At 35.4% G+C, this 21,567-nt stretch overlaps 1 protein-coding gene across 4 annotated transcripts in view; it reads left to right on the top strand.

Annotated features, from left to right (window-relative positions):
- Window positions 1-20,779, top strand: part of CDH8 (cadherin 8) — a 149,893-nt gene extending 129,114 nt beyond the window's left edge. For 2 of the 4 annotated variants that reach the window (XM_030026089.1, XM_030026090.2), the window contains exons 11-12: window positions 17,326-17,577; window positions 18,711-20,779. In XM_030026089.1, coding sequence (XP_029881949.1) covers window positions 17,326-17,577; window positions 18,711-19,204 — 746 coding nt within the window. In that variant the 3' untranslated portion in view covers window positions 19,205-20,779. Of the gene's footprint in view, window positions 1-4,155; window positions 4,277-17,325; window positions 17,578-18,710 lie in introns of those variants that run through there. The other 2 variants (XM_030026092.2, XR_003925073.1) reach the window with 2 other exon arrangements.
- The last annotated feature ends 788 nt before the right edge of the window (window positions 20,780-21,567 follow it).

The following is a 21,567-nucleotide window of genomic DNA, read 5'->3' as shown; positions in this document are numbered from 1 at the left end:
CATCTCATGCATCCCAAACAATACACTCACAGCAATACCTGTTTTCAGCATTGAATTCCTAATGCTCTTATAGTTTCCTTAGGTTGTTCAAGTGAGAACAGAATTTTGTGATAAAAGCGTTTTCACAAATGTAAACATTTTGATATGGTGCCAATGCAATTTTTACTTTCAAAAACCATCAAATACATCTTTGCCATAGAGAGACTTAAAGTTTTTTGCAAAAGATGTTTCCATTGCTATTCCATTTTTCTTATGCCAAATTCTGTTTCCTAATGGTATAAACCCCAAATCAAATGTTCTACAGTGCCTTTGGATGCAGTAACTCTTCTGACAGAAGAAATGGTGCATCTCTACTGTATAAATGTGATATTACATACCTCTTACTAGGGCTTATGTAGTAGAAGCAATCACAGGGTTGCTTGGAACATGGGCAGGCCTTATCTTTGGGTTAAGAGAACCATCTCTATGGCATGCGTTTGTATTCCTGCAGAAGTCCAATACCCTTATAAGTAATCAGTCTCCCCTCTCCACAAAATACTCAATGTCCATCTGGTGATTTGAGCTCTGAATTTGGGCCAAACTGATTTTAGTAAGTGCATAGTAAAGAGGGCTTTTTTCTTTTTAAATTGAAGCATTATATATACTTCAGTGATGAACTGTTCTGTTGGTTCTCTATAATGAACTTAATATTTATTCTCAGCCGTGCTTAGTCTATTATACCTATGATACCTATAATAGCTCCAAGAATGTTCATGTTTAAATGTCCATTTCTTTTGTTCTTTCCATCTAGCAAGCTTAATCTGTCACTTATGTCCTCATTGTGCTGCCTTGAAAGTATAGGCAATGTGTCACGTATTTAAAAGGAAATAGCTTGGTATAATCACTTCAATCACTAACTGGCTTGCATGCCTTTGTACACTATTGCACATCTTATTTTAAAATATTTTCTATTTCTCATCACCTCTTTACCATTAATAAACAATTATTTCTAAACTATTTTGAAATAGACGGAGAAGACAGTTACATGCAACCTCTCTTTCAGATATCCCAAATAAGAATAATAAAAACAAGTGATCAGCACTACTTCATTTTTGAAAGTACTTCTGTGTCACTGTGGTTTTAATGTAATAAAACCTAGATTTTTTCCACATCTTTTTCCTGAAAGTATTTTTAACAGCATCTGTCAAATGCATACCTGGAGGGTGAGTCTTTTGTTCCCACAGGAGTAACTCTCATGTGTTAAAATGAGCTTCTTTCCCTGAATCGGTTTCCTTTTGCATTTCTTGATAAGTATCTCTGCCATTGTCTCAGCTGCCAGCTAAAGCTCCTTCTGTGTTTTTGATTGACTTTTCTTTCCAAATACATACCTCAGAGAGCTAAGAGGTGGCACTGTTATTTCATTGCCCTCCTTCCAGTTTGCCCAATTTCAAGGTTAACCCACTGACCTCAGGTACAAATTGCCTTAGCAAGGACATCATTAAACCCATCATTTCTTGATGGATGTACAATGAACATCTAGAATAACAGCACCCATATTGTCCTTTGGATAAGAGCAGTAAATCCTCATACATTTTTGCAGTTTCATGCAATTTTTCAAGAGCCTTGGGAAACTTTGGAGCCCAGCTGCCATCTATGCCAGAGGGTGTGTCACAATGGCAATTCCCGAGGCAAAGCACATGCTTATGTGCTTCTAATGTGTTTAACTATCATCCTCATTTCTCTTCTATATCAATAATTAGACTTTCAAAGTACAATTCTAAAACATACCAAATCACATCCTTGTTAGTGGTTTTCTTGAAAAGTAAAATTAAGTGACATGATCAGAGATGTGTCTTGCATCCTAAAAGTATGTATTTTTCTACCATGTCTGTCAATATTAGTGGTATGGAATAACATCTAGAAGACTGCATCTAAAATTGTAAAAGAGTATGCTGCATAATCTAGGAAAGAGCATTGATCAACATGTCTCTTAATAGGCATAGTTTTGTCACCAGAAATCACAGGGAATACTTGCATAGCAAGGTGCATTCATTGTGAAAGCAGTAGAGTTCAAAATAAATTATTCCAATGCATTAAAAAACAGCAAACACAAACTAACCTGTAATCTGGCACTTCTGTGCCAGAATCTGCCATCCACAGGCACACATTATATTTCTCCAGGACTGTTCATAGTGTGAAAAAACATATTATAAATATCATACTATTAATCTTTTTCTCAGCATGGTATTAAAACTGGAGCTGTTTAAATAGCAAAGTTCAACATTTTTATAAACGGAGGATAACAGAACAACCTCAGATTATTGATTTTTTTTGATGAATGATATGGTTAATAATGAAATGGTTAATATAAAATTATTGAAAGATTTCCTTTTTAGTGTGGTTGACAGATTTTGTTCAGTAAGTTCTTTTTGCTTATGTTATAAATTGTAAGTTATAGAAGTTAAAACAAGAAAGCATGGAGACGATTTTGCTGAGTATAAAGGTCTAAGTTTTATCAAAACAAATCATGTGATAGTTAAGGTAGCTAGGCTCTATGAAACATTTTAGTTCTGTGGATTTAGATTATTCTGACATAAAATTGTATTTCAGAAAACTCTTAATTATATTTAGTATTTCTCAGTTAAAAACAGAATGTGATTTACAGGCCTGAACTACTGCATTCTACTTGTGATATACAAGTTATACTACACTGCTGGGTCTGAGTCCATTTCTAAGAATAACATCTCAAGCGTGTCTTGGTCTGTGTGCTGGAAAGCATGTAAGAGTTATGATCTGGCTGTGTGGTGGTAAGAGAACACTATGTTACCTCACCTCCCTCACTATTGGAGCAGGCAGGCAAGGATATCACGGCCTGAAAAAGGACAGGACAGATTCTAGCTTCCACTCAATTAATATGCAAAAAGTGGTATTCAACCAGTGCAAATAGTTTTCCTGGAGCAAGTGGTTGTGCATTAGGTGGTAAGTGTCAAGTCCCTGAAATAATTTTTTATAGCAGAGGAAATGCAGTTCCTTATTTATTATACTCAGGTTCCTTCATCCTTAGTCCTTAGACAATTGACCTGATTGAAACTGCTTTGAATCAGAAACTATGTTAGATCATTCTTTGTAGGAAAAGTAATCAATTTTCTTATTTACATATCTAACAGAATTCTAAGATGTAATGTCATCCTGTGAAGTAATAGACTGTGTCTAAAGACTCAAAAAGATGAGCCTTTTCTGCTAGTGATAAAGTGATAAGCAACGTGAGGTGGAAATCAGTGTGATAGATCTTTAGACTGTTCTTAAATTCTAGAAGACTGGTAGAATTTCAAGTTAATGGTAGTATTACCAAGGGACCCCAATACATTCCAGTAATGCTCAGAAGTTCTGTCTTGCCAGGCACTGAATGCATTTCCATTTCCATTGTATGATTTCACATTGCAGTTGAATTAATATATTCAACTCCTTTCTACTATACCATTTTGCAGTCCTAGCAAGGTTATACTTTTCCATGGTACAGTAGTGTCCCATCTAGTCTGCGAATGTCAGTGAAAATATTCTCAGCATATATCTTTCATACCTGATAGCTTTCTGCTTCCTTTCCCCCTTCTTTCTTTACTATCATCACTATTGACTATGTTCTGTTATTCCCTGATGTTCTGTTTTTCCTTGATGTTGAGTATCAATTGAGTGCAGTTTGAAAGAACTTCCCTGGCATAGAAGGATGTGATGGTATTTTCTGAAGTGAAGATTACATTAATGTAGATAGGAAACCAGCATTTTTCCACTCCAATCCTTGTGTGCCACTTCCTTCACTGACACCTGCTTCTGCTGTCTTTCCCATCTTCTTGCATGCAGATCACAGATCCTTCTGGACTCCCTTCTAATTAGAACCCCAGAACAGGTGAAGACTAAGTGCAGTTCATCTGCAAACATACTTTTTAGCCCTATCTGGATGATTTACACCTTCTTAAATGGTTATATGCTTTTCACCACTTCAATAGGCTAAAGAGATGAATCCTTCTTGGTGCACATAGCTGCTCTAGCTGAAACTGAATGTCAGAAAAATAGAATCAACTCTTCAAAGGCTAAGTCAGCTACCAAGCTCCTCCACACTTTGACCATTCTGTCTATTCTGTCCATCTGAAACCTTATTCACTCCTCTCCTGTATTCAGGATGCAGGGCTCCAGACAGATTCCCTCTCTCCTCCGCCCTAAGCCAGATGTGATCCATCAAGTCTTCATTCGACTGGACAGGCCAACCTGATGAATGAACCAGCAAGGAGGGGGCCATCTGGTAAGCCGATTGTCCTCTTTTAGGCATCTTTAGGCTCTTCTTCAGCTCTGCTGTGTTCCCCAGCACGTCTGTACTTTTTATAGTTTTGTAGCTGGCAAAGTGTTTCTCTGGGAGCACTTCTGTTCCAAATGCTGTTTAACCTTTCAGTCTTGTTTTAGTTTAGCTCTGTGATGACAACTTCTTTCCAAGCCTCGCAAATACAAACTTTCAGACAACTGCAGAAGAATCATATATGCACATTGGAAAATAAGACTAATTTGCACAGCATCACAGCCTTGCAGAGAGTGCCTTTTTTTTTTTTTTTTTTTTTTAATGGTATGACTCAATCACAATTACATAGCTATTTCAGGACATTTATGTAAACATGACCCAGCCCAAAACAATGTAAAATGCGAGTGATGAAATACAGGATAATACTGTGTATATGCAGTATGCCATTATGCATACATGACCAAAGAGACTTTTATTTCACTCATTCTTAATTTATTATTTGTGCTGCTAGCAACATAATGTTGCCAAGGCGTCAATTATGTTTCATTTTATAAATCAAACTAATTAAGAACCAGATGCAATCTGAGCGAAAAAGATCTGAGGTCAGTGTTGTGCACCATATGTACAACAGTGCTTACTCATGATGAGGAGATGGATTGGACAGCTGTGAATTTTCCTGCTGTTGGAGTTTCATCATGCTCACATAGTGTAACATACTTATCTCTCTTTTTCCAGTTTATTTCTTTAATTTCATAATAAAACTAAAGAAAAGTGAGCAACACTGCCATGACTTTAAAAGACTAAGTAAGGGATAAAAGGTTATGAAAACAAAACAGAAGAGGAAAATAATTCGGTCAGCAAATTAACATGAACATAAATCTATTTTAGTAATAATATGGAACATGGAAGAAAGAAATAACAGAGATAAGTACAAATTGAATCTTCAGTGTGACTTAATTTCAGACACATAATGGGGAAGATAAATATTAAATCAGGGTCTCAAAACTGAACTGCTTAGCAGACAGAAAGGCATTGTCCTTAATGAGTACAAAACTTCTCAACTAAATGCTATCAGGAAAACAGTAAGATCCACAGTACCATCTCTCTGGAATTTGTCTTCCAATGAAACATTGCTCCAATAGCCCTTTAATTTTCAAAAATTCCCCAAGTGCTTTAAAAACATAACTCCTTGAAAGCTAACAGCACCCATGATAATTAAATTCCAGGACTTTAAAAGTATTTCATAGTAGTATTTATAACTAAGTGAATATAGAATATTTGGAGATAAGTTTCCAGATTTTTAATCAACTATCTTCTGAAAATATGTTGTTAAGAGATTTCTGCCAAAGTACAACTTCTGGTTTCATGGGCGGATCTAATTCCTCCAAGTTTTTTGCAAGAAACAATTCCTGTAGTGGAACTGTTCATGGATAATGCACTATGTTTGATTTCTTGTAAATAGGTTTAATTCACTGAGTAGGAGGAATGATGTCCTAGAGCTGAAGGTTCTGGTAAGGGCTCTACCCCTTCACCACCTCAATATATTACCTGACAGAGACATATTGCATCTTAAGAAGTCCCCCTCCGTTTTCACCTCATTGTTGTGTTTTGGTTTGTTTTGAATATTTGGATTTTCTCTCTAAGTACCTAACTGGTAATTTTGGCACAAGACCATTTTTCTTCCTTTTTTGCACCTTGTAAATTTATTGATTGCTGTCATTATGGAATGTTTCTTTGTTTTATCATGTTCTAAATACAGGCTGCTGAGGGGGAATAACCATCCATTAGTTGCTCTAATTGTACTTTTCTTTTGTCAATTAATGAAAAACTAGATAGGAGTCCCATTTTAAAGTCTCAGGTGTAGTAAAGATTAAAATAACCCCAACACTCTTCTAGTAGAGGAAGAATCTAAACAGGCTAAAAATGGAAGCAATATAAGCAGGAATCATCACTTATTAGCTGTTAAAGTTTCCTTTGATTACTAAAAATTTCCTTTTGTCATTATAACAGATGTGAAGTATACGGACTATTTGCACATGCTTCCTGCATTAAAATAGAAGGTATTAATTTTTCACACTTAGCCTCAAGGCTTGGCTGATAAACTATTGCACAACTAACATTATAATGTGAATTAAAAAGACAAAGAGCATGTTCCGATTTGCATCTTATTTTGAACCAATTACACAAGTGGTGTACAGGAATTATTTTTTATTACTGGAATCACAGTCATTCTTCCTACAAGGTGACCATTACAGTGATTATTATGTAAACTCTATGTCTATACATTCTCCTGAACCTGTCTGTTGTGGTCACATTTATTCCATATACTTTCATTTCCTCCTGACTCCTTTTAAGGAGGTGACTATTCAAGAATGGGCTGTATTTCTCTGGCAAAAGCAAATATAGCAGTGACAAACTGAAGGAAATCTGAAATTTTTAATCATTTTGACCAGAGCTTCTCATGTCAAGCTTTAATGAATAAGGGAGACAAAGCTTTTCTTCTGTTGGTTGGGGCTTTTTTTGTACCACTTACAATATTTTCCCATCAACTTCTGATTTTGTAATTTGTATGGGTGGCCTTATTGTAAAATGAGTCACTTTGTTGGTCTTCATTTAATTCTATCTAATTAGGATGTATTCTATTTGGCAAGCGTCCAGTAATTAGTCATATATTTATGTAATTATTAGTATTTAATATTTATATAATAAATATGCCTAGAAGGCAACCCATTCAAAGGCCAGAAAAGAGGTAGAGTACATGATTTTACTGAATGCAAAGATCTTAGATACTGAGCCAAAGGCAGAAAATAAATGAAACGCGTAAGTTGACCTGGGGAGAGAGTTTGCATATCCTAAAATGATAGGATGTGCATACTTGGTAATCAGTGCTGATTATAGAGGGAGTGAAGATGGGCCCCTGTTTGAAGTGAGATAATAAGCCAGCTTGTTAGGGAGAGATAAATAGAAGAACTTCAAGAAAAGGACCAGATGTCTGCTTGATGGTGTTGAAGAGGGAGAGCTAGTGGGGTCTTCGAAGGTAACATGGACAGATGCATAGTTAGATTACAGTGAATCAGCTAAGCAGTGGTAGCTGTCTGCCTATATTAAGATAGCAAACTCAGATCATCCCAGCTTGGCCTAGACTCATTGTGGGCTCAAGTAAGTAAACTTCACTTTTGTTATAGGCTAAGGGCTATGTACATTTTTGAGAAGTAACTGTAACACTATAGTAATTTTTCTTCATACATCTGATTCTATAATAAGAGATAAGTCAGGAATAAAGTCTTATCCCTGGAGTTTTGAATAGAGTTAGGTATTGCAGTCATAAAAATTAAAAGGAGCACCAAAAATAATCTCTGAATATTGCTGAAAGTACTCTGCTGTATTCTGTAGAATGTTGGACTATCTTGAAATGAACATTGACTTTTTTCTTCTCTTTAGTTTCTAGAATGTAATAAATTACATAAGTTGCACATTGCTTTCATAACACATAGAACTTTTTGGTTTTGTTAGGAAGCTTTCATTCAATCTAACCTAAAATTAAAGTCTAGGTTATAAGAAATAAGATAAAAAAAATTTCATGTAACCTTTTTGAACCTGTCAGTCCCTAACCTTGTTTAACTCTGTCATGTCACTTTCTATAAGATTTTAATCCATTAAATATGACCCTTCTGTAAATTATACAGTGTTCACCCCAATAAAGATTAAGCCCTCGTGATCAAAGAGCGCTCTACAGGAGTGATATTTTTTTGGTTAAAGAACTGTTTTGGAGTTCAGAATAGTTTTGTCTAGCTTGGTTACAGGTTTCCTGTATGATTTGGGACAAGTCATTTAATCGCTGTGTCTGTCATTGTGCCATGCATACACTGCTGATGTTCTTTTGAAACATTCATCTGATACTCACATGTGACATTAATGGCACCTATTAGCAGCTCCCTATAGACTGGTAAAGACAGATTTTCAAGAGTGCATTCCGGTGTCTCTTTAGGGTCTTCTGAAACTCCCAGTTTGAAAACATGTAGAAGTTATTCTGCAGCTCCAGGAAGGAAATGGCGGAGCCCAGTCTAATGACAGCTGTAGCTAAAGCATTGTTGTATCTTTGATACAAGCTGGAATATTAAATATAGAGAAAGGCAGTTTAGACTCAATTCTACACCGTACGTCTCCTATATCATCTTTATCCATCCCACAACATTACAGCTTCTGTTTTTGTACTACTGTTTTCTGTTTTTAAATGAGAAAAATAATTTTTTATAACAAATCAACTTTCTCTTATTTTGTGGTAGTCTTCTGCTAACATGCAAGATCAAAAGGTGTATTTGCTAAAAACTTTAGAGTTCTAATGCAGTCTGTCTAGCAGAATCACTTGCTTTAAAACTTTGCATAAAGAACTTAGCTTTTTCTAGACTAAAATTGTTTTTCTTAATCTTTTTTTACTTAATTTTTCCTGCTTAGGAAACATGTATCTTTCTCAAAGTATCTGTTGTTTTTTTCTGCTCTCCTTTTTGACTATTTAAGTTTTCTTTCATGATCATGGAGGGGTTTTTGGCATATTAATATCTATTCTCCTTTGTGAGTAGAATTGCCTTGTCGCTTGTAATACTTTTACTTGATCCTGCTTCATATTTTTATTGCAGTTTCTGCCTATACATTTCATTTGTACTTTGTCAGACTCTTCCTCATGAATTAGAAGACAACAGGGAACAATATCACTGTGATATGCAACTTGTCCTCTTAGCATAGAGATGCATTATATATTTGTACCTTGTAACTTCCCAGCTTGATACGAAGAGAATGAATAAATGTCTTCTGTTTTGTCACACACATATTTCAGTTGTGACTAACGAATGTTTTACTGTTTACAGAATCTCCATCCTTGGAGATATTCAAAAGCTGCCTGGACATGGTCCTGGGCTCTAGGTAGCCGTGCCTGAGCAGGGGGTAGACCAGATGACCTCCAGAGGTCCCTTCCACCCTTAACCATTCTGTGATTCTATGAAAACTCTAGAACATCTTATGAACTGATGCTATAGTTTGCAGATATTTACCAATATAAACATTGCCTTTGTAATATCTCTACAGCAGTGAGGCCAAATTCAAGTGTTGACATCTTTCCCTGACTCCTCCTTCTTTCCAAGTTATGTGTTGTGACACGCAATATATATGGCAAAGTTAGGGTCTTGCAGTATGTCCTAGTCTTGAAATTTAAATACATATGCACGTGTGTTCCTGTAGACCTGCTTTGATTCTCAGTAATCTGTGTATGCTAGTTTGGAACTTCTGGCTATGCTAAGCCTTCTCTATGTAATATTTACATGACATACAGAAAGGCTCCTAAGAGTATCTGGAACATTTCATTTGAAAACTTTAGGCTATCTCTTCCAGTCTATAGACAGGTAATTGTTTTTTCCACTTACTGAAATTCCTTCTGTGGATGCATTTTGCGGTTCCTTGCATTTCAAATGACCATTAGTCTCCACCATAGGAGACACATCCTCACTGAGAGGTATGCATATAGTAAGACATTATGTGTATACTTTGTGTGTAAGACAGAGGTATAAATTACTGCCATTAATGGCCTCGTGATAACAAATTGTTATTGTTATATGTAATCTGCATATGAGAATGTCTTCAAAAAGTCATTATCATACTGACTCTGTGCCCAGGAGCAATCTTATACCGTAGCATTTCAGGCTTTCAAATTATAAAAAGTTAATATAACTCTTGATGACATTTACAAAAATATATAATGGCACTCCTTTCAGTTCTCTCACGGAAATTATTCTCAGTGAAGTTAAAGGGAGTTCTGTGTATGTAAGAACTGCAGGATCTGGCACTTTTTAAAATCAAAGCCACATTTTTTTCTTAAGTGGCACTAGCTCAAGAAAATATTAAGTCAATTTTTATTTTTTTTTTTAATTTATTTTCTGACTTAAAATGCTTCAGCCAATGTAAGTTGTATTTAACTTTCAGTGCTCTCTGGCAGAGAGTACACATTCTAAATTTCTTCTCATAGCAAGTTATGTCAGAGTTATAAACCCCTGAAAATTGGCATTTTGTAATGGAAGTGCTGACAAGACCTTTATTACACCAGTACAAATAGGCCGCCTTCCAATAAATGCTGGTTGTTTTTTTTTTATAGTCTGGTGGTTGCTTTCTGCCACTGTAATTCAAAGTGAACATTATAAAAAAAGTAATAGCGTAATAGAAATACACTGGTATGGCTTGAATTTGGCTCTCTAACTGTTGTAACAAAACTTCAATATGGTTGACATATCTGATTCCAGATTTAGTTTTAAAGGACTGTTATATGATCTACTGGTAAATTGTTTTAAATTACTGTGTGCATGTGTATGTTCCATACAGTATTGGAACAGAAAAGACAATCATCATGGCACCGAGAAGTGGATGTTAAGTTGCTTAGTGTGAAACTCACTTAAATGCCAGGAACATATCACATTTAAAAACCAAAATGTTCCTGCGTAAGTTTTATTTTTCTTAATATGGTATTCATAGTTTGCGTTCTAGAAAGAAAGATTCACTTCAAACATCTGTGATTGTCTTCATAGTCGTGAAGACTCTGAGCCTTTCCGGACCCTAGAAGTAAGTCACTGAAGTAAGAATTGAAGGATGGGTGTGAAGTGAGGAAGGTGAAGAACATAGGATGGAATTCTTAGAACTTTTCCATCACTTTCCAAAAGTACTATAAATTTCATTGAATCTGCTTGAGATTTAGCTTTACACATAAGAGAACCCCGAATCAATGTAATGCGTAAAACTGTAAATCTCACAGTGACCTAAGGGGCTTAGGTACCTGTCTTTCCTTAGTTTCACCTCCTAGACTGCACTTGTAAGTACGCATTCATAGAAAGAAAAAGAATCCATTATCCCTAAAGAGAAATACAGATGGCAAAGCCTTGGGATATTTTGGCTTTTTTTATTTCTCTTTGCAACATTTTGTTGGAATCAGGTAACACAGTAATGGAAAGTTCTTGGTTCAAATGCAAAATATCACCATTATTTTATCAAAGCATTCTAAACCACAGCATTACTTTCTGAAACTTTTTGGTTAAAATAACAGGATAATAGAATTAACTAGAATATGTAGATTTCAAAAATGATCCATCAGTCTATGCAAATTGCTGTGTTAATAATGTATTTTTAATGCTAAGCACATTTGACAGCCATTTCATCTCTCTTTCTAAACTAGAGCTTGGCAACCTGCATTAATTCTTACACTTTACAGATGTAACATTCAGTGCACATGCCACATAGTGATGTGATCCGAATAAAGTAAAGCATGTCAAAGCAATGTGATTATTAGTAAACAAGTTTGTGGCTGGCTTGTTGAATACAGAAGAGAAAAATGAGAGGCAAAAGCTGGTACTGTTTTAGCCTATCTTACATCTTCACTGGCCTAAATTTCCTGCAGATTATGGGAGTGTCAATCATAACTGGCACCAGGGTATTCAGAAGAGGTAAATCAGCATAACATCAGAGCGGGTGAGATTAAAATCAGGTGTGTTGGGTACATTTCAGACAACTGTGGTAACTGTGTAGCTTAAACAGATCCAGAACCTGAAGTTTCCTGGTTTGACTTGCCATAAGTGTCTGTAAATTAAAAAGAGAGAGAGGTCCTATGTCCTAATTATTTCTCTATCCCATTAATAATAAAACTAGTATTGTTTCAGAATCAAACTACATCATTAGTTCATCAGCAGGGATTTTCTACCCTTCCTTCAATGGGTTAACAAACCAAGGTACAAAATGTAAGAGTTGCTGCTAGACTGCAAGTGACCATATAGATATGTTTGATTATGGCTCTGCTGGACTAAAGGTCAAAGGAAAGTTTTAGAATACTTAAGAGACAATTATCTAAAGTTCAGACTTTTCCAAAGGAATAGAACTAGAAATTATATAGACTATTATCTAAAGTTCACATTTTTTAAAGGAAAAAGGTAGGAGGAGATGCTCATTCCATCACTTTGCTGTTAATTTGTCTGGGTTTTTTTATTCTGTCAAGAATTTATTTGCTACAAGTTCTGCATCACAGTAGTATTAACATGATTATTCCCCTTTCCAAGACATTTTAACATATCAGAGTGCTGTATTCTTATACATGATTAAATATTACTTTGCTTATGATTCAAAATTCCCAGCAGCATTTTTTATTTCTGCAAAGGAATGCATGACCTGGAAATGTGTTTATTTTTTTTATTCATTAGTTGATCCAGCAGTTCAATTTGGTATAAGCTATTATTATTTAGGCCAATTGGTAAAGAAAAAAATACTCAAAGATACAAAATATGTGACATTTTCCAATTCTTCTCCACATCAGTACATTTTCTCCCATGAAATACTTTTTCCTGTGTTCTTATTGGTGTTTTAAGGGATTCTGGAAAGTCCAGGTCTCCAGAAAAATAAAAACTCATTCAGGTGTTTGCTAATGTGTCATAGGAATGTTTTGTGAATTGCCATTATATATGTCAGTATGGCACGTGACTTACTATGGTGCAGGAGAGACAGTTTGATCAGTCAGCTGAATTTTTATAGCACAAAAACTTTTTTCTTTTGAACCTGATGTCTGGTATCAAATTTGATAGCAGTCATCAATCCGCTTTTTTGAAGACATCACAAAATTTTGACATTCATGAAAAGCAGGTCAGTTTGAAATACCTGTAAATGCTTCAGTACCCATATGGTTTGGCTATCATAAATCAGACAAAATATACTATAAAAATGGCCTCTTTTTATTTTCAGATTATTTTATAAGCCTTCTACTTGAATAGAACATTTATGCCTTTACCATACAGATTAGGCAAAGGGTCATCTTTCTTGTAAACTGCTGTTCAACAGGATTTTGTTTAAGACAGTCATCAAGGAAGATCTAGTACATCTGTAAAATATTACACAACACAGCTGTGTGTATATTTTAACATATATACATATATGAGTTCTTATAAAAATGTATTTGGTGTGCATAAATACATCCGTGTTGAAAATACTAAGTTTAATCATGACACAAAATTGTTATACTAATGAACAAATTTTCATCTACTAATGATTGGCAAATTTATAACATGCAAACTCAAACTTGTTCCCTTTTAATCAGGTGTTCCTTTAAAAAGTGTTACAGCCCAAGGCAGAAACAAAAATAACTGTCTTACATAAACATGGGTGTATCTCTCAAAGCATTTTAATGGCATTCTTCTGGAAGCAAGAAACTGAGGCTTCTAACTTGTCCTTATGCGTAGTCTGAAACACACAAATCAGGTTTTCAGCTCAGGGCCCATCTTATGAATAGTGTTCTTTTACAAGGTGAACATTGATGAGGGTATGGTTTGAGTTGCTGCTTCTGGGTTTTGTGCTAGATCAGAAAGCAGGTCATGAATATTCTTCCCCACTGCTTTTGTAATAATGAGAATAAAAAAAGATTTCAAAACAGTTGAGTTAACAGAGAGGTATCGCCTGTGGGACTATGAATAGTGAATTGTTGGGGCTGCATTCGTTGGTCTTGTTTCTGCAGTGTGACACTACCAATCTAAATATGTGTTATTTGTAAGTCGTTTCATAGAAAGGTATGTACTTTTGATAAAATATGCAAAAGAATAATGATTGAGTTATGGCTTATAGCTCATGGAGTGTATAGAGAGACTTTCTGAGAGACCTCTGTGTCTTTGGACAACTTTATTAGCTCCCGGTCTCTAAAATGGGGATTGGAATCTTCTCTATATTCCACTATTTCTTTGTTGCTAGGTTTAAATTTTGAAGAAAACCAAAAATACCAGTATTACTACAGATCTTTTGAAAATCTGTGTTTAACATTGTAAGGTCTCCAGTACTGAATAGTAAGTATTACAGGTGGTGCGTACGTGAATTAATAGTTACGCAAAGAGCTGAAATGCTATCTTAGCATTCTCTTGAATGTTCTCTTCTAGTGCATTTGCAGATGACCACTAAATATTATATAGCTAACATTTCTTAGAATGTCGTACATTTTGTTTTTTCTGCCTGTACTTTGGTAGATTCCACTGAAACCTTTATGATAATAACTTAATTACTCAGTTATTTCAAGTTTTTCTGTGAGAATAAATGCCATTTATGAACTGAGAAAGGAAATGAATGAGCTGTCCTTGTCTTTTCGTTATCAAAAAAAGCAAGGAGTATCACAGTAAGGATACTCTTGCTGTTTTTCTACTTGTGCCAAAGGACTCTGTATTATAGAGAATCTGTTTTAAACTAAAAAATATACAGAAAAAGACAGCTCTGATAAACATGAAGAAACATACATTTCTGTCATTCTACTGTTTCCAGCTGTAAAGTTTCCAATTAAAATTCTTTCTTCATGTAAGTAACATATCCAGCATAGATAAAAATTTCTACCACAAAGTCCTTAATACCATTAATGATTTGATCTTTCTGAGAATATTATAAAAGGGATAGAAAAAGAAAGACAGAAAAAGAGCTATGTAGGTGGAAGGTTACACAGCAGTGAAGTCCACTGATCTCAAAATATTAAAGAGACCGCAAGGGAATGAAAGAATTGCAATAATGTGTACAGAGGAAACGACACTTGGATGTAAGCTGACTGCTTCTGTTTTTTACTTCTGTTCTGTCATTTTATTGTCTGACTTAAACTTGCAACATACATTCTTGTACAAAGTAGAAGCTGAAGAAGTTGAGTCCTGCCTGCTAATTTCACATCCAGATTGACGTCAATGCCATTAAAGTCACTCATGTCCAGCAAATCCAAAAGCAGCTTTGTATTAAAATTATTATTTCTCAAATTATTTTTTCTCAAAATCTTTCATCCAAGAACCTCAAAAAAGACCAGGGGGTCTTGAGAACAGTTGAGAGTCTGCAGGAAGCACTTGGCCCAGCCGTAAGCATATCCTTGGTTGTGGTTATTCAAACTACTTTTGTCTAGAAATCACCCTGGACATGTTGTAAAGACCTTCTGCATTGTCATTCTTTGATTCGGCTGTGAGGGAGATATTCCCATAAGAGTCTCTTTCATGGTTGTTTCACAAATCTGCTTGTAAGCTTCAGAAACTGAGAGTCATCTGGTGATCTAAATGACTGATTTAGTTTTATGTTTAAAAAAAGGTAAAAATGAGGTCCAGATCTAAATTGTAGTTATGTGTTCCTGGAGCTGTGTTACTCTGACCTTACACTGATGCAAAAATTTTTGATGAGTTAAGACAATTATTAAGATCACTTATCTTACACTATTTCTTAAGCCTGCAGGACAGAACATAGCTCCTAGTCCATCCCGTGTAGTTGGTACATCACCAGTGAAATGACATTTAATAGGATTCTGGCATTTCAATGAACTTATTCAATGCCTTCCCCACATAGAAGGGTACGGAATTCAGGGAGGCTTATTTTGATTGAGAATGTCAAGGACCTCCTGAATATACCTCACTAACTGGAGGAAGACTCAGTGTCTCTTTGCCTGTGGCAGGTTACCTCAGTGCTTTATTAACAGAGAGGGTTTTTTTTTTTCTGCATGTAATTTTCCTTGTTTTGCTAAAAGTAACATGAATAAATAAATAACCTGATCAGCGCTATAATGAAGGATCAGTGGGTTAATTGGAAAGATGAGTGGGAAGCGATTGTCCCCTTTCCTGCTGAGCACCTGCTGCCAAGTTTATTCATGCAGCAGCCCTGGAGGTTGTTCCTGGAGGAGATTCCTGCTGTTTTGTCAGCTACAGGTAAGGGGAATGTCCACAGAGAGGAGAAAGCAAATCAGATAAATTGAGTTTATTGCTAATCAGTTGCTACGATTTATTTTCAAGTAGTAGGAGCCAACTAAAACATCAATTAGAGAGTCATTGTTCTTCACTCCAGAGTCACATCTCCAGCAACACCAAGGTATATTTATTTTAGGACAGAGCAAAGAAGGGGAAGGAATTTGTTGCTAAATATTCCCAAGGCAAAATTGAGTTCCTGACATCCACTGGCAAAACAATTCGGTCATTTCATTTTGCTTTTCCTATTGACTACTTCTGATTACCAGTTTCTTTCTGGGCATAACAAATTCAACTTTAGTCTAACACAGCAGTTTTTAACAAAAAAACCCAAAACCTGTAAAAAAGGAATTGTTATTCTCTTCTCTCCTTGTCTTGCATCTCTTCTTATGTAGTACTAACTATTCAGCCAGTACAACTTCTTTTACACTTAAATAGTTCAGCTAAATGTCCTAAATATCTTGCTTATCTTTTATTTTATCTCATATCTTTTGAACTTGTATTGAAAATACCATTACTGGTACCAGGTAGTTTCTTACACTCAGCATAGCTTCACTGATTGACAGAAATGGGCATTTTATTTCCTCCATCCTTCCTCCTTCCTCTCGTTTTTTCTGCCCTCTTCTGTTTGTCTCTTTATAGTACTCTTCCTTTTTTACTTTGTTTTATTCTGTGATTCTGGCTTATTAGAATTTTCTGAACCAGGCAGAGTAGAAGTGAGTGTGTCAGAAAGATGGAAGGAATCTGAAGCTGTCACCAACAAGAGCAGCTTCTTTTTCTCATTTCTTCCTGAAGCAGGTGCCTTACCTCTTTTGCATATCTGTAAAGGGCAGGAGTGCTAGGACTCAGCATATCAATCCTTTCCTCCAGCTTGGACAGAGGACTGTACCGGGCTTATAGGAAGGAACAGGCTGTATTGGTACAGATTTCTAGAGCACAAGAAGTCACTGCGTAACATAACTGTAAAAGTCTCTGGAGTTCTGAATAACTGACTACAGATGTGACACTTCTGAGTGGGATTTGTCTCAAAGACAGAGGTGGAAATTGAGCCCCACATACTTTTTTTCTCCTTTGAAAGGTTAAAGCAAAAGGATTAAGGATGCAACTTATGCTGAGGTATTTTTAATTTTGCAGGAGAAAGTAAAATGGGCAGATAAATTTATTTTTCAGTGTCACATGCTGCCGGTATAATGAGTATAATAAAGTGCATATGTGTTTGTACAGAGTTTTTCTTCATGCCTTAAGAAAAAGCTGTGGTTTTAGCAGTTATTCTGTGTGGTGAAGCAATGTAAATTTTCCCTTTTCCAGATAATACTCTCAGCATATTGGCAAAGCATAGTGGATTCAGCCGGCAGAAGCAAGAAGTATACCTACTGCCAATCATAATAAGCGATAGTGGAAATCCTCCCATGAGCAGCACTAGTACTCTCACTATTCGAGTCTGTGGTTGCAGCAGTGATGGCATTGTCCAGTCCTGTAACGTTGAAGCATACGTACTTCCCATCGGACTCAGTATGGGAGCCCTAATTGCAATATTAGCATGCATCATTTTGCTGCTAGGTATGTATTCATTGCACAGCCTGGTGTTCAAAATTTTTTCTGATTCCTGGGTGGCTGTAAGCAAGCAAAGAAGTTACGCAGAAGGACAGACAATCTAATACAATGTAATGTGTGGCAGTACTGAGAGACCTGTCAGGACTGCATCCCCACTGTACTAAGAACTGCGGAAAAGCATATAAAGCAAAGTCCCAATTTGAAGTAGTCTTACACGCAAGTTACATAATAAACAGGTATGGAATATGAAACTGAAAATCAAATCAAGTATCTTAAGCAGCAAGGTGAACACAGTATATGCTGCACATGATAGAAAATGGATTTGTTGTATCTTCTAAGACTTCTATGAGTTTATTCTGGATTGTAATGGCATAAGAGACTTCACAGTTTTACAAGATAAGCACTCTATATTTTAATAAAACATACAAATTTTGTATATGACATCAAGCAAGTGAAGAAGAGAACAGTGAAGGAAAAGCTGCACTTTGCAGCTTCACTTTATAACTAAGATTTACATCAATAACTGACATTTCAGCATTAAGCTGCAAAAACAAATGTAACCAATTTAGAGCTTTTTATACATCTGTCCATGATTCTGAAACTGATGTATCTAAGCTCTTTCTTTCTCCCTTACTGTCTCATTCTCCTTTCAATTATATAGTGTGAGTCTTTTGCAACATGTAAAACAAAAAAGACACCAATTTCCTTCTGTCGTCAGGGCTATGTTTCAGAAAAACACCCTCTAGTTTTGGAAAACTCTATCCATAATGTAGATCATTACAGAATAATGTTCAGTGAATGGTGATAGCTTGACTTCACCTAGGTTTGTAACTTTTCCAAAGGGAAAGGTTGTCTAAATTAGAGGCTCAAAAATGGAAGTATGCAAAATCTTATTGCTTATGTATTGAGCTTCAGATATAAATATGAGCTGATAATAGAAAACTAGAGGACTAACCAGAGCTTCTGATCAAATTTTCATCACTTGAATGGGGTTGAAGTTACAGGTCTTTCAGCTTTTCACTACCCTTATTACTTTATTTTCACAAAATGCAACCTATTGCCTTCTACAACTGCACTTACCATGTAGTGCTTTGATTGGAAATTTTTTACCTAATCAGCCTGTCATGCTTTCTTTGCAGTCATTGTGGTGCTGTTTGTAACACTACGAAGACATAAGAATGAGCCGCTAATCATCAAAGATGATGAAGATGTGAGGGAAAATATTATTCGCTATGATGATGAAGGAGGTGGAGAAGAAGATACAGAAGCTTTTGACATTGCAACTTTGCAAAATCCGGATGGAATTAATGGATTTTTGCCTCGTAAAGATATTAAGCCTGATCTTCAATTTATGCCCAGGCAGGGTCTTGCACCTGTTCCTAATGGTGTTGATGTTGATGAATTTATTAATGTAAGGCTTCATGAAGCTGATAATGATCCCACAGCTCCACCATATGACTCTATCCAGATTTATGGCTATGAAGGAAGAGGGTCAGTGGCTGGTTCCCTTAGCTCGTTGGAGTCCTCTACATCAGACTCAGATCAGAATTTTGACTACCTCAGTGAGTGGGGTCCTCGCTTTAAAAGACTTGGAGAACTTTACTCAGTTGGAGAAAGTGACAAAGAAACTTGACAGTGGATTACAAACTTTTTCACTGTTGACTTAATGATCATGTAATATTCTAGGGCCACTGCTGTTAGTTAAAACTAATGTGGCTTTTTGTTTTAGAGGCAAGTTTAGCGCCAGTCATCTATAAAATCAACTACATTGTAATGTTGAACCAAAAAAAAAAAAAAAGTATATGTTAGGAGGTTAAGTCTTGTGGAGTGTGAAGTAAAGTATGTGGAGTGTCTAGAAGTCTTTGGATATTTGATATTCACTTGACCACTCTGAAGATGGAGATTTGGATCTTTGATTATCTTCAGTGAATTGAAAAGAACAAAAAGAAATTGGTGCTTTCTTAGAAAATGGACTCGCAGGGCTTTTGCTGTTGAACAGTAGCTCCTGCCAGTATGTGTAAAGCTAATGGTTTGTTTCTGCATTGCCAACAAAGATCCCGCCACAGAAATGTTAAAAGCAATATCTTGGTCTTCTTAGCAATGCTGAATAGAAATAGCATTGTAAATTCTTACTGGCTTCTACTGTGCAGTGACCATACATTGTACATACAGTAATTGTTGGCCACGTAACCACAGACTGAATATCATCTTTAAATATTGTGTCAAGCCTTAAAATATTCACATGTTCTTAATCCATTCCAGTGATGGGTAATAAATCCTACTAATGTGCAGAGATTCAGATGCAGGGCTACAAAACCTTGCTATACAAAAGGATCTTTTTCTAGAAGAAGGATCAATCCTGTGCTTCGTCTTCTGAAAGGAAAGAAAAAACTGTGAAAGGGGATGGACTTACATATATGAAAGAATTGCTGATTTTATTGCTAAAGATCGAATTTATTTGTTTAATCTTTGAAATAAATATTTTATTGATGTCCATTACTGCTTTTATTTATTAAGACTGATAATCTATAGAGTAAGATTATGAAGAAAACTAAATTATATCCGTTAGATTTTTTTTCTATATATAATGAATGTTTAATACATGTACATTTTGAAAAGAAAAATGACAAATTGTTGCAGGTTAAAGCAGTAACCTATCCATTTGCAGTAGCTGAATTTTAAGAGAATGCTGGCAGGAATAAAACTTTCCCAGAGAAAACTTTTGACAGTTTTATATCTTCTTCATAAATCTAGTACCTGGTGTTTTTAATACAAGCACAAACAGCTGGAAGTAAACTGGTTCATGTGAATATTTAAACTATAGACTTTTAGAAATCCACACATAACACAGTACAGTAAAAAACATGCTTATAGTTCTCCACTGTATTAGAGCAGGAACCAGTGTGTACATAATTTTACTGCTTATGTTATATTAGCATTTCTTTTCTATAATATTCATAGTGATGCACCAGGGCTCTTGCACACAGAGAAAGAACAATACTAGAAGCTGCAAGCATACTCAATTTGTAATGCAAACTTGCCATTTAGAAGTAGCAATTGTATAGTAAAACTACGTATTACATGCAAATCATTTTAATTTTCTACTTTGTTTTGAAGCTATATTATTGTTTGTTTATTTACTCCATGTATTGTATTCAGAGAAACTCCTGTATTGTTTCCTACTTTGTGAAATATATTTTTATAAATACTTTTCTTGTTATTGCTTTTCTTTCAGTTTTACCTGTACACTGCAGAAAGGAATCTGCTTGAATAACTTCATAGTTTGTTGAGGAATGGTAGTTCCTTCAAAACAATTTATTTATTAGTTGAATACAGTCAAAATAAAAAAGGATAATATTTGAAGCAATTTTTGACAGTGTTTGCAGAATTAGATATGCAGCAGCCTATGACCACAGGAGTTATGTGTGTCTAATTCACTGCGCCATGCTGAAAAATAACCTCACACTTTTTTTGTTAAAGTATTGCTAGTAAAAACAATCTCCTCTCTTTAAGCTCCTCAGTAATGTTTGTTCTGCAAACAAAAATGTCTTAATGCGTCACCCCCAATTTTGCCTGTATTTCAAAATGGAAGCATTTAGTTTGCTTTAGCTGTGGCACAGCTGGTTTTAATGACTGTAGATTGTGGACAACTAATACGCTAATACCACTTATATATGTATTATAAAGATTTTATTGAAATTAATGAATTATCCAATTCATTTAAGTTACACTACATTAAAAAAAATGCCTCTGAATAACTTTTTCTAGCAATTTTGGTAGTACTATAAATTAAACAGTGAAGTCATCTAAAGATAGAAAAGAAGCAGTCATCAAGATTTCAATGAAATCAAACATATTTATGTAACAGACTAATAACAGCCAAATGCATTCTTACTAATCACTTGCACCTAGTGCCAGGGTGTTCTGAATTGCCATGCCAAATCTAATACTAGTGTAAATGGAAAAGTCTGATTCAAAACTTGGACTGAGCTAATT

This window comes from Aquila chrysaetos, chromosome 9 (assembly GCF_900496995.4).
Source record: "Aquila chrysaetos chrysaetos chromosome 9, bAquChr1.4, whole genome shotgun sequence".
NCBI classification, from domain to species: Eukaryota; Metazoa; Chordata; class Aves; order Accipitriformes; family Accipitridae; genus Aquila; species Aquila chrysaetos.
The sequence above is the reverse complement of the archived record's forward strand: the minus strand, read 5'-3'. Positions and strand labels throughout refer to the sequence as shown.